At 36.8% G+C, this 13447-nt stretch overlaps 1 protein-coding gene across 2 annotated transcripts; it reads right to left on the bottom strand.

Annotated features, from left to right (window-relative positions):
* Positions 1 to 498: 498 nt before the first annotated feature.
* Positions 499 to 12562, bottom strand: AGR2 (anterior gradient 2, protein disulphide isomerase family member). Of its 2 annotated transcripts, none has more exons than XM_016192070.2 (8): positions 12416 to 12562; positions 8601 to 8746; positions 8330 to 8393; positions 7986 to 8038; positions 5888 to 5961; positions 4239 to 4302; positions 2278 to 2361; positions 499 to 692 (listed from the first exon to the last, which is right to left on the bottom strand). In XM_016192070.2, exons 2-8 carry the CDS (start codon positions 8737 to 8739, stop codon positions 643 to 645), a joined length of 528 nt encoding a protein of 175 aa, XP_016047556.1. In that variant the 5' UTR covers positions 8740 to 8746; positions 12416 to 12562; the 3' UTR covers positions 499 to 642. The 2 variants fall into 2 exon arrangements, with proteins under 2 accessions (XP_016047556.1, XP_007532025.1); XM_007531963.3 differs by having other exon boundaries at positions 12398 to 12433.
* Between the last annotated feature and the right edge of the window lie 885 nt (positions 12563 to 13447).

Genomic DNA, 13447 nt, shown 5'->3' with positions numbered 1-13447 from the left:
AGATAATTTTTTCTAAGAGTATTCAGTTGATCAAAGTCTAACAAGATGAATTATTAAAGTGAATACTTTGGAATTCCTGGTTAGGGTGGAAGTGTCTCCAAGTAGATGTCTAGCTTCCTTGGGATGCCTTTTGACATATTCTTTCACACTTAAACATGTTCTTTTGGATATAACTGTTGATTAAGCTTTTGTCTGTTTTCGTTAGTGAAAAATTACAGTGAGGTGAGATGACAGCTTTGTATTTAATTTCTATTTCCTGAATTTGTTTTTGTTCCTTTGAGATTTGTATATCCAAAAATCTAGTGTGAATGTACCGAAGAGTTTTTTTTTCTTCAAAAGATCAAGTTGGGGAAAAAAAACAAAAAACAAAACCAATAAATAAGCAAAAGTTTGAACATCTCCACAAGGTTTATTTAAAAAAACAAACATGGCTTACTATGGCAGTATACAATATTGTTTTTTTACATGTATACTTACTTGAAACCAAAATTAAAAAAAAAAAAGTAGCTGTTGTAACATTAAATTGTAATCTAATCAGTACATCTTCCAGTGCTTCCTTATTCTTCAGTCTTCTAAAAGTCTCCTGTAGTTTCAGGTTTCAAGGCCCAACACAGGAAAGAGCTTGTAGGTATTGTTTCTTTGTTACAACTCAGTCTTAAGCAATTTGAGAGCTTTCTTCATGTTGTCCAGCACTAAAAGAAAGGAAAAGAGTCAAGATGCCACTAGAAATTATGTTACTATAGTAATTGCCTCACACTTAAGCTCTCAAGTCAATGTTTAATGGGCTGCTATTTTATAATAGTGTAATAATTACTAAGACGATTAAGTATTTGATCATCTTATTATTATTATTATTATTTTTATCAGGGAAGTAATGCTTTATATCAGCCAGTTGTTGCAAGAGTGCTAGTCCTCGTCTTGCCTTAATAGGTGTCTGCACACCACTCCTAACACCAACTTGAGGTCTTCCCCCACCACTGTGTACTGGCTCTTCGATACCTTCTCAGTCTCTTATTCCCACCACCTTTATCTTACAATTTTGTAAATGAATTGACTTTTATAGTAGTCCCTCCCAATTATTAAATACCATACTACAAGGCACTGTGATATTCCTGTACAGGATACCTTCCTTTTAGAGTCTAAAGCCTGAGTAAAGACATTTGCTATTATCTCAAGAACTGCCAGTCCTTAGTGAAGTTCCCATGGCGCTCGTTAGAGCATGACTTCATGAAGTCTCCCCCAACATAATGTCCTCGGTCAGTATTGCCCAAATAGAAATTTATGTGATGATGAAAAATATTCACTGAATTAAGTAACTGAAATGTGGTTAATGTGACTGAGGAACTGAATTTTAAATTCCAATTAACTATCAAACAAATCACATATGGCTAACATATTGGGCAGTAGAATTCTAGCCATTGGACAGAATTAATTCTTTTAAAAAATCTTTTTTAAAATTTTAAAATTTACTTGGATAGAGGCAGAGAGAAATTGAGAGAGGGGGAGACAGAGAGAGAGAGAGACAGAGAGACATCTGCAGTCCTGCTTCACCACTCGTGAAGCTTTTCCTCTGCAGGTGAGGACCAGGGGCTTGAACCTGGGTTCTTGTGTACTGTTATGTGTACACTTAACCAGGTGCGCCACCACCTGCCCCAGAATTAATTCTTAAGACAAAACACAGTTTCTTCTGAGAAGGACTATTAGGTGTTAAAACTGGTATAACCTGCCACTAAGGTATTTCATTCTCCTTGAGCCTAGTCTATTTTTATTTTCTTGTTTTTTGCCATTCCCAAGAGAAGTAAGTATCTTGGCAACTTGTTGGGATCTTTTCCTCCAGCTCTTTAAGACTTGAACTTGAATTCAGCTTCAGCAAGTTGTGCTACATTATTTTCATTTTTGCGATTTAGAAAATAAAAATGTTTAACAAATCATTCAGCATATTGCTGTGGCCACTAAATAGAAAGATTATTGTCAATCCTGTAGCATGAGTTGCGTGTTGATGTGTTTAAACCTAAGAAGCAGATAACATAGTCATATCTTCTTGGAGGGAAATATTCTTAATTTAAAGAATTAACTTTCAATAAAGATTTTGAGACGTCAAAAAAAAAAAAAAAGGCAAAACAACTAAATTAAGATGAATGTGTTTGTCTGAGGACACAAACTAAGTTAAGGTTTCACGGTCTTTGTCCCTGAGCAGGGCTTTCTTCCCCTCCTCATGGAAACTTGGGAGTACCCAACACAACATCAAGAAATATGTCACCAAGGTGTGCCACTTACACAGAGCTACATCTGAAGGTTCATAAGCATAGAGACGATTTGAATATCTTCCAGTGATGTCAGCTCTAACTGTCAAGGATGGATCTACAAAGAAAAAGCAAAAGGGAATGGAGTGGAGTGTCATGTTCCTAGTAACTCTTATTTCCATAATAAAGCTAGTATACTTACCTTGTCCTAGGAAAGGAATTCCTCATGTGTACCTCTGGATAGAGGCCTACACTGCTCTATATGCAACCCAGTTACCTGGGCTGGGAACATTCACCAGCTGTATAAAATTATTTGTGGAAAAGATCTTTAACTAAGGGCTGGTAGTGGTGCACCTAGTTGAGTACATGTTACAGTGTTCAAGCTTCTGGTCCCCACCTGCAGGGAAAAGCTTCACAAGTGGTGAAGCAGGGCTGCAGGTATCTCTCTGTCTCTCCCTCCCCCTTCCCTCTAGATTTCTGGCTTTCTCTATCCAATAAATAAAAGATAACTAAGGAAAGTAGTTAACTGTTGTCTTGAAAACAGGATGGTCTATTGTTGTGGTTGTATTTTCTTTTCTATTGAAAGCATTGGCATTCTCTTGGAAAGAATTATTAAAAAAAACCCACAAAACTTTTTTTTTTCTTCTCCCTAACTTAACTATTCTGGGCTGACTTTTTTTCAGACAGCATGACAGCTTCCCCCACCAGTGTTGTGGTGGTGAGGCTTGCATTGGTCAGAACATGGACGCATGACCCAGCAGGCGCCTTCACAGATGTTATTTTGCCAGCCCCATTTAAAACTTAAATTATAGCATAGTTGGAATGTGTTCCCTACAACAAACTAGGTAATTAGCAACCCATAGTCAATGCTGGTTTTCAAAATAGAAAAAAAAAATTTTTTTAATGAATAAAGGAATGTAAGTCCTTAGGAGCAGGAATTAAGTGGCAAACAAGCATGCAATATAACACCTCTTTATTTTTCATTTTAATGATAATAAGATGCATTTTGAGATTTAGAGACCTCCCTTATATATACATACATTTCTCTAGGTACTTTTCATGATCTATGTTTAATTTGTTTTTCATTTTTTTAAATGTTTAATTTGAAGTCATTAGTTAAGAAGGAAAAGGCTATTTTAAAAGCAACCTCTATCCAAAAGGGAGGTACTAGAATACAGAGGTTTAGAAGCCTGCAGTGAGAGAGGTGAGTGAGGGAACACTGAGAACATGTCCTTAAAGCTGGAAGAGGACATGTTGGAACCATTTCCAGGTATGCAAATCTTGCTACTCTGTACTTGAGTAGATAAACTCTGGCTTTTCAGAATATTGAACCAGGACCGTCAAACCAGCAAAAACATTCAGTTGTTCAACAAGGACACAAAACCTACTAATTCATGCTGCAGAAGACACTAGGGTCTCTTTAGAAATCAACACGAGAGCAGCATCGCAACTACTTGACCATTGCTTCTAGGTCTTGACTGCACTGAAATCACCTGGAAGGTCTTTAAAAAGAACTCCCATGCTTAGAGATTTTGATGTAAGTGGTTTAAGTTGTGACTGTGGCAGTCTGATTTCAAATAACATTCAGGTGAGTCTGAGGTGCTACTTTAGAAGAGTTGCTGAGTTAGAGGAACAAGCTGCATCACAGTTGATTCTTAGGACAGAAAATATGGAGCATGAGTTATGTCCTATATAAAAACACTGTGGAGAAAACTGCACAAGTTATGACTGGATGATCAATACAAGATAAGGGGTAAGCTTCCTTCTCGGATGTATTTGTGGCTGAGGATGAAAAAGATTAAAATTAGCAGAAGAGAATGAAAATGTTATCTATGGAAACAAGCAGACAATATTTTGTGAAACTTCAAGGAAGTTGCTCGAGCTTTGTAGTGGCATTAACGTGGTAGATAAGGCGGGGTGGGCAAAGGGAGAGAGAGAGAGATAAGACACCACTTGTATAATGCTCAAAATCTGATTTATCACTGTGCCACTCACCAACAAACATAATCCTGGGGACATACTGGCCATCAGGAGAAAGGTGCTTGTCAGTTGTTTCATACTAAGGAAAAAAAAAAGAAAAACAGCTTTTAGTTGGTTTCTTCTTCAGTTATGATCAAAACTATTAGTAAAAAAGTCACTTTTTTGGGTCTAAATTTTACTGTATGGCTCTTTTTATTAAAGTGATTGTAATTCAAATAGGGAGAGAAGTTACATGGATGAAGTAACTCCAGTAAAATGTGATGCATAGCATTAAGTAATACAAAGAATATACATGACAGTCAAGAATATAAAGGAGTTATAATATTTGGTTAAAGACATCTTAGGAAGAGATAGATTAATAAAAAAGCCTGGTCTTTTTTTTTTTTTGAAATTATAGAAACAGGATGGTCTTGAGTACTCATCTATTGATTCATTTTATTTATTTTTAATTGTTACTTTTGTTATCAGAGCACTGCCCAGCTTGGCTTATGGTGGGGCTGAGGATTGAGCCTGAAACCTCAAGAGCTTCGGCATGGAAATCTTTTTGAATAACTTATGCTGTTGTATGTGTGTGTGTTTTAGCCCAGTTGATCAATTTTCATGCATAATTTTTCTTTATTATTTTTTTTATATAGAGGATTTATCTTGAATGAGTATAGAATCTATTGGAAGATGTGAAGATGCAAGTAGCAAAATGAATACAGGTTGAAATGTTATAGTGAAGAATGTGAAGGTGAGTGCCAGACAGGACATCTTATCCAGAATACAGATTCTGCCAGGACTTTCTGAAGTGGAGAGATATTTTCAAATGCATAGACATCATTTATGTGGAACAGAAGACAGTGGTTGAAAACGGGGAAGAGCAAGAGGAAAGACAGTGATTTCTGGCATGACCCAGTATTTTAGGAATGCTTAAATATAAGGGACTCATGAGGTGCTGGGGACAGAAGATACTAGAACTGCTTCACGAATGTTGGTGTACAACATGAAGAATACCTGCATTTATTCATAAATAACCAGTGGAGGAATTTTAGGAGAGATACCAATATACCCATTTGGTATTGGGAGTCATTACACTGATGGCTGTGTAGGAGAAAGAGACTGAGAGGAAGTGGGGGGGGAGAATTATGGTGTGGATTTTTTTTTTTTGTCAATCTGTGAAGAGAAGAGAAAGAGTATGTATGATTCAAGGAGACTTACTGCTGGGTAGGGTAAGGAAAAAAAAATTGAGTATAAGGTAAACTGGTGATGTTGAAGTGCATGAGAGAACTCACGATACGAAAGTATAGGTTTCATGATTTGATTTGAACAGCCAAAGAGCTGTATTTTCCCAGGAAAGAGGAGGATGAATTACAAAGGGCTACTGCGTAGTTAGGGTTATATAAGAAGGTACACAAAAATAATTTGCAAAGTACAAAAATATTACAGTAACAGAAATGTTAACTACAGAAGATTATTTTTCAAACAACTTAAGCTTATAAACAAATTAACATGCAAGATAGATTATTAGTAAGTTATATTTTGTCTTTTTCATTTGAGATTAGATATTTGAATCAGAACCCAAATTCATGTAATATATAGGAATGATGTATAGGGAAAATGAATCACCCATATCAAATAGTGAACCAAAAGGATTTGCTAGTGATGGTGAAAAATAAACTTACAACTAGATTGAGGAGGACAAACTGGTCTGCCAATTTCTGGATTTCTTTGTTTTCAGCAAACACCTTCTTTAAAGCTATAGTATAAAAAATAGTAAGTACTTATTTCATGATGGTTAAAAAACTATTGTTTTCTGTTTTAACTTGAACTGTGTTTTTAAGGTGCATTGTATTTGTAAAATTCCACGTTGCTATTTCAGCAGGTGATTAGTAATACCTAGGCCCCCCTTGTCTTTTGCCAGTCACTCATTTACTTATTTGTTCATCAATCTATTTTTTTCAGCCTATATTTATGGAGTGAGTGCTGTGTGGGCTCTGTGTTATGTACTAGGGATCGATTGGTATGAAAAAAGTAATGTACTTTCTTGAGAAAACTTCTTGTATAGGAAACAATAAGCAAACGTATCTAGTAATTTCAGGTGGAGACATATACTTTAAGAAAAATATAGCAAGATAAGAGGGTAGGCCTTTCTGAGATCACACTAAAGGGAAAGTGTGATCAATAGAAAAGTTTAAAGAGTGGGGGATAGGTGATTCCAGGCACAGAGGACTTTAAGTGCAATATTCTTAAGGTAGGAATGGGCTCAGATATTTGCGGAAAAGACTAAGATTGGGCTAGGTGGGTGTAGAAAAAAACTAGGTGACAGTGATAAGAAAGGGAAAATTATCTGGGAGCCAGATCATGTTCAACCTGGTAGGTTATGATAAGGAATTTGAACTTATTGCTAATTTTTATTTTTTAATTTATTATACTCATTTATTTCTTTGAAACTTTTTATTATCTTTACTTTTCTATTGGATAGAGATTGGCAGAAGTTGAGAGGAAGGGGAAAGTAGAGAGGGAGAGACACAAAGGGACATCTGCACCACAGCTTCACCACTTGCCAATCTCCCCCTGCAGGTGGGGACTGGGAACTTGAACTTACTTGGATCCTTTTTCTTTTTTTCAAATTTTTTTTGATATTATCTTTATTTAATTATTGGATAGAGACAGCCAGAAATCAAGAGGTAGGGGGATGATAGAAAGGGAGAGAGACAGACACCTACAACACTGCTTCACCACTTGCAAAGCTTTTCCCCCTGCAAGGTGCAGACTGGGGGCTTGAACCCTGGTCCTTCAGCATTGTAACGTGCACTCAACCAGGTGCTCCACCACCTGGCCCCCTTATTGATAATTTTATGTGTGAAGAGAAACTATTTATGAACCTCAGTAATAGCATTTGCTTGAGTCTCACTTTGGCTTCTGCCTGGAGAACACAGATAGGTGACCAGTACTCTAGACAAGATGTGCCCTTGGTTTGGATCAGGGAAGTAGCAGTAAGGGAACAGGAAATGACTGACTGTAGGGTACAGTATAAAAAAGTGAACAAAAAAGTTTTTTTAAAAAATATTTTTATTTATGAGGAAGAGGAGGAGAGAGAAAGAACCAGACATAACTCTGGCACGTGCTGCCGGGAATCGAACTCAGGACCTCATGCTGGAGAGTCTAAAGCCCTATCACTGCGCCACCTCCCAGACCACCAAAAAAAGTTTTTGCTCAAAAAAATTTTAAGAATGTTAATATGGAGATAACAGAGCTTTAAGTCAAGCATATAAACCTCTAAACACTGAATATAGGTTGTATTCTCAGGAAGTGGACACGAGCTTTAGGATACATTTTGAAGGTAAAAAAACAAAGGTATTTGCTACTTATTGGAAGTAGGATATTAAAGCAAAAAGAAAAAAAAAGGAATGCACTCTGGAGTATACCTTTTCATCAGTGTTATAACACAGAGGATAGATATGTTTGAAGTTACTTCAAAATATGCTTTTATTATGGAATATATTTTCTTTTTCCCAATTGTGCTTATTGCTAAAAATATAAAGTTAAATGATCTCTGTTGTCCAGGTGGTGGCATAATGGAGAAAGCATTGGACTCTCAATGAGGTCCCGACTTCAATCACCGGCAGCTCATATACCCCAGTGATAACTGGTTCTTTCTCTCTTTCCACCCATCGTCTTCATGAATAAAAAAAATAAAATCTTAAAAAAAAAGATAATGATCTCTTCCCTGGCCCTAAAGTTAATAGCCTATAAAGGATAGTTAGAAGAAGAAATTACCTTGACTGTGTGGGCATTCATCCAAATGATGAATGATCATCAAGGGTTTGTTGCTATAAAAGACAAAGAAAGATTGACTTTGGATGATTTTTTTTTGAAAATTAACTTAATATTGGTTTACAATATTAAGAGATTTCAAAAGTATAGTTGCACACACACACCCAACACACACACACACACACACACACACACACACACACACACACACACACACACACACACACACACTCACCACCACCAAAGTTCCTGTACCATCCCACTGAAGGAGTAGGATTTCATGTATAGTTAAATCACTAGATGGCGCTCTTGAGAGCTTTAGCAAATTCTGTAACCCTGGTCCTTACCTTGTCTTGGATTTGTATAAAGCTTCTTCATAAGTCTGAGTCCAGATGAGTTGATCACCCCAACCTAGAATAAAGCGAAACAGTATATGTAAAAGTATTAATAACTTGAGACACAAAACTAAGAAAAGCATTTAAATAAAGGGTAGGGAGAAAGTGGAAATAAGTATAAACTGATAAATATAGAAAGGACACATATGGAAATATGTTCACCACAGAAATCTCTGCTTACCAGATGGATAGGGTTAGAAAGTTACAGGAGGCTGACTCCTACCTCTAGAGAGAGTCTGGGGAAGTTTGGGTCGAGTGTCCTTTGTATCTTTCTTAGCTCCTGGTTTGACTGTGGTATCTTTGGCCAGGGTGTTGGAGAGGGCCACAAGGAGCAAGAATGCTGACACCAAAATCTTCTCCATTGCAAATCTGATATAGAAAACAAATACGTGCGCAAAAAGTCAATAAAATAAAAGGAAATTGGTAGTTTTCAAAGATTTCAGGTTGTATTACAGCTGACTGTGTGATAACAGCAATTGAGATTAAACACATGATTGGAGTGAAAAAACTTCCCACAGAATTTCCTCAAGAGTACATAGTATATATATTTATCTTTGTATAGATACAGATCTATGAACATGTAAATTTGCTGATGGAGATATCCATAGAAGTTACAATATAAAAGTGGATATAGGTGCACATTTTAAGGAAATAGAGAAATCTATTACTTTTATAGTTATAAAATTTATATTTAAAAAAAGCTGGTCCTGGAACACACTTTAGGAATTATCTCCTCCCCCCCCCCACTTCACTTTATATAGAAGAATTTTAAATTCAGAGGTAAAGACAAGCAGAAGACTTGTACCCATTTGACTCCCTCCCCAGTGTAACATTTACTCATATTCTGTATATTAGTTTTGAAGTCATTAAAATATATTGATACAAGTTCCTTCCAGTGAGTTCTTTGTGGCCCTTCCTAGATAGGTATCTGTGGACATTCACTTAGAAGTAGTCTGGTCTCATAATTTTATAAACCAATATTGAATCACTAATAAAATGAAAAAAATAGTTTGATTACACAAAGAAGAAAAAGCACAGTATGTCTTTGCTAACTTTTTTTTTCTAGTATTTTCTCTTTTTTAAAATACTTTTTTTCCCTCCAGGGTTATCACTGGGGCTTATTGCCAGCACTATGAATCCACTGCTCCTAGAGGCCATTTTTCATTTTTATTGGACAGGAAAGAGAGAACTTGAGAAGGGAGGGGCAGATAGATAGAGAGAGACAGACCTGCAGACCTGCTTCACTGCTTGTGAAGCTTCTTTCCTGCAAGTGAGGAGCCAGGGGCTTGAACCAGAATCTTTGAGCAGGTCCTTGTGCTTCGTACTATGTGCACTTAACCCAGTGCACTGCCGCCCAACACCCTCTGGTATTGTCCATTTAACTGTTAGGGAAGGTCACCCTACAGTGAAGGAGATGGCGATGAACAAGAAAGTAAATGGTATTGTTGAATTCTGTGAAATCTTTGTATGTCTTAGATATGAGCTCTTTCTTAGATATATACTGTTGGAATATTTTCTCCTGTTCTGTAAGATATTTTTGTTTTGATGCCAGTTACCACTTTTTAATAAAACATCCCATTTGTTAAAAAAAAAAATAATAAATGGCAAGATAAGATCCATAAACTGAGTAATGGAATGAGTTAGCTTGCAAGGTGAATTGCCCTAGCAACTCACTATGAATACTCAGGAAGCAACATACAAAGTTGGAGATTTGGGATTCTAGAAAAGCTAAAGGTACACTACTTTAAATATATATCTTTTTTTGTTGTTGCTTTTTTAAAAAATAATTTTTATTTTTTATTTGATAGGACAAAGAGACATTGAGAAGGGAGGGGAGATAGGAAGGGAAAGAAAGAGAAAGAGACATCTAGAGCATTATTTCACCATTAGTGAAACTTCCCTGTTGGTAGGGACTGGGGCTTGAACCTGAGTCTTTGCACATGGTAACCTGTGCACTCGGCAAAGTGTGCCATCACCCAGCTCATAAAATATATCTGACTCTAATACGCTGCAGGTTTTGAATTTAATCTAGTTTTGCAAAAGATGCTGAATAGACTGTCAATGTTTGGTATTTTTTTTCCCCCTCTTCTATTTGATAGAGCAGAGAAAAACTAAGGAAGGGGAGGTAGAGAGACAGACATCTGCAGGCCTGCGTTTGAAACTTCTTTCTGCAGGTGGGGATTGCAGCCTAGAACCCATGCCTTTGTGTATGGTAATATGTGTGTTCAACTGGGTACTCCACTGCCTGGCCCCCTATGGTTAATATTTTTAAGGGGAAAAATTTCATATTCTGATAGTTTGAAGGAGAACCTTTGCTAAGCATTAATTGTTTAAAAAGAAATCCTTGATAAGTTTTCAGACACACATGATGCCTTGTATTAGACAATTATTATCCAATTTATAGTATATATTCATGAAACTTCTCAAAAAGAAAAAGACAAGGACATACTTTCTTGTATGTGTGTGTGTTTTATTTCTCTTTTCCAAATCTCTTCATTGGGGGGTTGGGGGGGGTAGGTAATGATTTACAAGACTGTTGCTGCCACAAGAGTACAGTTTCTTATCTCCCCATGATATGTATCTGCTTACCACACCCACCACAAGCTAGTCTTCCTTCCTCCCTCATGCACTGGGTACTCCACCTTCTCTCCACCTGCCTGCCCCTTTAGAGTGCTTGGCTTTGCTGCAATAGTTTAAGCTTCACTCTGGGTATACTTTCTTTTCCTTTGCCCATGAAAGATGCAGAAATGTTAAAACAGTTTTTTTTTTTGTTTAAATCCTAGAAATACTAGATTTATTTAGTCCAGAGACAATAGTTATTGTACAGGTGGCATTAGAACACCTCATTATGTCAGTGTAGTTAAAAGATTAGAAATATTGATGTATTACACATGCTTTATGGCAGGCTATCTCAAGGGAGCCCAATATAACTTCTGCTATACAAACAAACTTCTCTGGGCTGACTTCTGCATTTCGCTGTATGGCGTTTTCCCAGTGAATAGATTTGGCTATGTGAATTTCCTGTTCTATCTACCACCTAATAGGATTTTACCATGGAAGATATTATCAGTCTGGACTCTCTGAAACTAGGGTTATGTTATTATTTATTTTTATTGTTTTTAGTTATTTATGGATAGACAGCCAGAAGTTGAAAAGGAGAGAGAGAGAGAGAGACCGACCCCTGCAACACTGCTTCACCACTTGCAAAGCTTTTCTCCCTGCAGGTGGTGACTGGGGGCTTGAGTCCAGGTCCTTGCACATTGCCACCACCAGGCCCCCAATGTTATTATTATTTTTAACCCATCACTGTGAGCTTGTCTTCTCTTTATCAGGGAATAAACTTGCAGGAGCTTTAGCTTGCCTGTTTATAAATACTTTGAAAAAGCACTCAGATTTCTTTTTATAGTCTATACCATAAATTCAAAGACTGAAGAAGCAACTCAGATATCTTTACAACAAAAAAGAAAAGCACCTTTGCAATACTGTTCTCAATTCCAACTCCAACTGGACAATCAAACTGAGGTTTCAGAGTCCTAAGGGCTTTCACTCTGACCAGTGAGAAAGCAGAGCACAGATGGTGGGTGACCAGGATGTAGTTACTGAGTTAGAAGACCTGGCGTCCTGAGAACAACTTGAGTTTATTCATTCTTTACACACACACACACACACACACACACGGTCATATGTGTGCCGGTGATACAGTCTCCTCACACAAGCAAAACTACCCACAGAGCCACCTCTCTGACTGCTTACCTACTCTTAGTCCCCCTGTTTTTCAGAGGAGAATGGATTATTCTGAATGAGATCAGCAATAAAAGACTCTGTTGGCACTGACAAAAGAAATGTACCAGTAAACATTTGATGGAAATTCCATTAATTCTTTACAAATCATGCTTTCCTGACCCTGGAACTAACTTCGCAGTTCTCTACTCATTGATCTCCAGCACTTCACATAGCAAGCAGAGCCCAAAACTTAATTTTAACAAGAAAGCTGTTCCAAAGCTTTTGGTGGAGTCTTACCTGGATTTTTTCACCCACCTGTCTGGTGAGTCAGCCAGCCTCAATATGCTCCAACCTTCCTAGTGTGCTAGCTGTGTGGAGACTGTATTTATGCACAGAAGCTCACCTCAATCCCACCCACTAATCCGTATTTACATACTGCAAATGCAGAAAGGAACTTTTCTTTTCCTAAGCATTTGCCTGGGCTAAAGAGATCTTTATTCTTAAAAATAGCATCTCAAAAGATTTGCTGTTTCACTGTGCATGCTTTTAAACTGTGAAAGTATATTGTTAGGTGGTTTGGAAAAGATGGGCAACATGCCAACTCCAGGTAAACTTTAAGTGGAGACTTTTGATTTGCCTGGAGGCTGATTTGTCTTTAGGTGATTGGATAAAGTTTGAGTTTGTAGTTTTTTTTTTCTTCTCCCTTGTGGCCACAGTGCTTTTATATAGTTGAAAATACAGAGATGATTCAAAATGCTAAACTCTATAGTCATAACTGATGATCTTCCATTATTAGTTTTCTACAGTACACTTCCTTCCTGTCAAAGGAGATGTGCACATTTGTCAAATGAGATGTGCGCATTCACTAGGCATAGGAAAACAAGGAGTTACTGTTACAAAACTGAGGGAATTACTGAAAAAAGATAACATGAGGCTTTACTATTTATCTTGGAGTTGAATATATGCAGTAACTTCCCACCAACACGTAGAGAAGTATTTCACAGTTTTTTCTCTCATTTGGTGGCAAATTTTAGTGCTAGTCAAGCAAGAAACTACTTTTATTACTTTTCAGACTTTGAAACTTAACGGTGCAACTTTGTTTTTAACTCACATACATTTATTCACTGAAGATATTAAGACTGAATTCAGATTCTCTGTAAGAAAAATTATTTTTTGAGTTTTAAATTATGTGTAATCCTTAAAAGCTTAGAATGGGGAATCTTTAACAGGAATTTAACTAGTGGGATACAGTTTCTAGGGAAAAAGTTTAAATGAGGTAATATTTAAAAACTTTTCAATATGTATATTTTATAAGATAATTTAAAAGATATATTTTGTAGTATTCAT

The sequence above is a fragment of the Erinaceus europaeus genome, chromosome 8 (genome assembly GCF_950295315.1).
Source record: "Erinaceus europaeus chromosome 8, mEriEur2.1, whole genome shotgun sequence".
NCBI lineage: Eukaryota > Metazoa > Chordata > Mammalia > Eulipotyphla > Erinaceidae > Erinaceus > Erinaceus europaeus.
This window is presented reverse-complemented; position numbering and strand designations above follow the sequence as displayed.

Bases quoted from the DNA above. Each gene is read 5' to 3' on its own strand.
- AGR2 (XM_016192070.2), bottom strand. From the start codon at position 8,739: ATGGAGAAGATTTTGGTGTCAGCATTCTTGCTCCTTGTGGCCCTCTCC. The intron at 8,394-8,600 runs GTAGGAGTCAGC...GCTTTATTCTAG, and splicing joins TCCCCAGACTCTCTCTAGAG to GTTGGGGTGATCAACTCATC. The intron at 693-2,277 runs GTAAGTGGCACA...CCTTTCTTTTAG, and splicing joins ACCTTCAGATGTAGCTCTGT to TGCTGGACAACATGAAGAAA.